The 2,225-nt window shown below is 38.3% G+C and overlaps 1 protein-coding gene across 1 annotated transcript in view; it reads left to right on the top strand.

Annotated features, from left to right (window-relative positions):
- LOC104407763 (regulating synaptic membrane exocytosis protein 2-like) overlaps positions 1-1,537 on the top strand; it is a gene marked incomplete at its 3' end in the record, with an annotated part of 56,263 nt that extends 54,726 nt beyond the window's left edge. Inside the window, exon 2 of the mRNA XM_010017134.1 lies at positions 612-1,537. Within this exon, the coding sequence (XP_010015436.1) occupies positions 612-1,537 (926 nt within the window). The remainder of the gene's footprint in view (positions 1-611) is intronic.
- Positions 1,538-2,225: the final 688 nt, after the last annotated feature.

Raw genomic sequence — 2,225 nt, forward strand, 5'->3', positions numbered from 1 at the left:
CCTTCTTATGCAACACAAAAAATGTTTTGTTTTCTGAGTTTAGGTCTTCTGAGCTCATTGGATTTAGACAAGTGCTGCCACTGGATCTTTCTTTGTCCTGTTCTCTGCCCTTGGCACACGTTATTATTTTGTAGGAACTGATATGTATGTTTTTAAGCCGTAATGGCTGCTAGGAGATCAAACCAACTGAATGGGTCATCCAGCCTTATTTTCTATGATGATTATAAAACCCTATGAAATAGAAGTTTATGGTCAAGTTATGTTGATGTAAAATGATTAAAAAGGATTATAAAATTTTGGTACTTGTAAAGCAGTTATGACTACAAAGTAGAGTAAGTATTTATATTCTATATTTTATAATCTTGTATTAGCATTTTTACTTTAAAGCTGTTTTTGATTTAAACTGTGCACCATAAGTAGATTTGTAGCATGACATACTTTCTTCAATTTAGTACAGAAAATGCGTGAGCACATTCACAAAGAAATGCAATGAATGGATTTTGTTTTTCATAAGATGATCATTTTATTGTTTAATTAGCATTAACTGTATATTTGTGTTACAAGAAATACTGACAGAATTCTCTTCCTTCCTTCCTGTTATGATTATTTAGGAAAAGAAGCCCATCAATATCAAGAGAACAGAACAGAAGATACGACCAAAGGGACGAGAGAGACGAATATTCACAGTATGCTACATCAGACAGTGCGATGCCCAGGTCACCATCAGATTATTCAGATAGGCGGTCACAGCGTGGGCCTCAGTTATATGAAGAACCTGAACTGGGTGATTATAGAGATTCCATCAGAAGGAGTCGCAGGCGTTCCAAGGAGTATCCGGTAGAAGAGGAAGATGCACAAAACAGGGAAGAATATGAAAGGCAGCGGAGGGAAGAGGAATACCAGGCACGATACCGAAGTGATCCTAATTTGGCTCGTTATCCTGTCAAGCCACAACCATATGAGGAACAAATGCGTATTCATGCTGAAGTGTCCCGAGCACGCCATGAACGGAGACATAGTGATGTTTCACTGGCAAATACTGAGTTGGAAGATTCTCGGATGTCTATGCTGAGGATGGAACGACCATCAAGGCAAAGATCGGTGTCTGAGCGCAGGGCTGCCATGGAAAATCAGCGTTCATACTCTATGGAAAGAACTCGAGAGGCTCAGGGACCAAGTCCCAATCGTCAGAGGACCACAAATCATAGCCCTCCTACACCTAGGAGGAGTCCAATTCCTCTGGATAGACCAGACATGAGGCGCTCTGATTCATTAAGGAAACAACACCATTTGGATCCCAATTCTGCCGTACGGAAAACAAAACGTGAAAAGATGGAGACCATGTTACGGAATGATTCACTCAGCTCGGACCAGTCCGAATCTGTCAGACCTCCACCACCAAAGCCCCATAAAACAAAAAAAGGAGGTAAAATGCGCCAGGTTTCATTAAGTAGCTCAGAAGAAGAATTGGCATCCACTCCAGAATATACAAGTTGTGATGATGTAGAGATTGAAAGTGAAAGTGTTAGTGAAAAAGGTAAGATTTCTAATTTTTTGACTTTCAATATATAGATGTGGCTTAGTTTCTATTCCATTGTATGTTTATTTTACCTATTAGAATTGATTGTAGCAACATATCTACAGCCCTTCACAGGTGACTCAAGTTTGTTGTGAGGGGAGTTGTCTTCTGATTTTGTGTTTCATTTACTTAAATCTAAATTTAATGATTTACATGGAAAAGAACAAAACAGCTACTAGAAGTATTATATATGCTAAAGGAAAAATATACCTATTGAAAAACCTGTTAGTTAAATCTGCAGAGTATCTAAATCTGAACTGTCATATAAGGCCATGGTTTTGTGTCCATTAATACCAGATTTTTACACTCCTGGATCACAATGTGTGCATATTTGATCTGGATCAAGTATGGCTGCGTGACGGCATTTCTGTTGAATTAACTAGATCAAATGATACAGAGCTTATGCCATTTTCATGCTGGCTGCTGCTGGTTAAAGAGAATCTGATCTTCAAAAAACCCTGTGTGTATAAAGTTAACCCATTCAAGTTTTTAAACAAATTTAGTGACTGATGGAGGTTTCTTTTTGCTGTGGGGCTACAGTGCTTCTTGGTTTAGTGCTTTTTAGGATTCATGATGTTGGAGTTACTCCACTGTCAGAAAGAAAAGCTAAGATTAATTGAAATGATTCCCAACATACCCAATGGTA

This window comes from Nestor notabilis, unplaced genomic scaffold (genome assembly GCF_000696875.1).
Source record: "Nestor notabilis isolate BGI_N333 unplaced genomic scaffold, ASM69687v1 scaffold2636, whole genome shotgun sequence".
Classification (NCBI taxonomy): Eukaryota; Metazoa; Chordata; class Aves; order Psittaciformes; family Psittacidae; genus Nestor; species Nestor notabilis.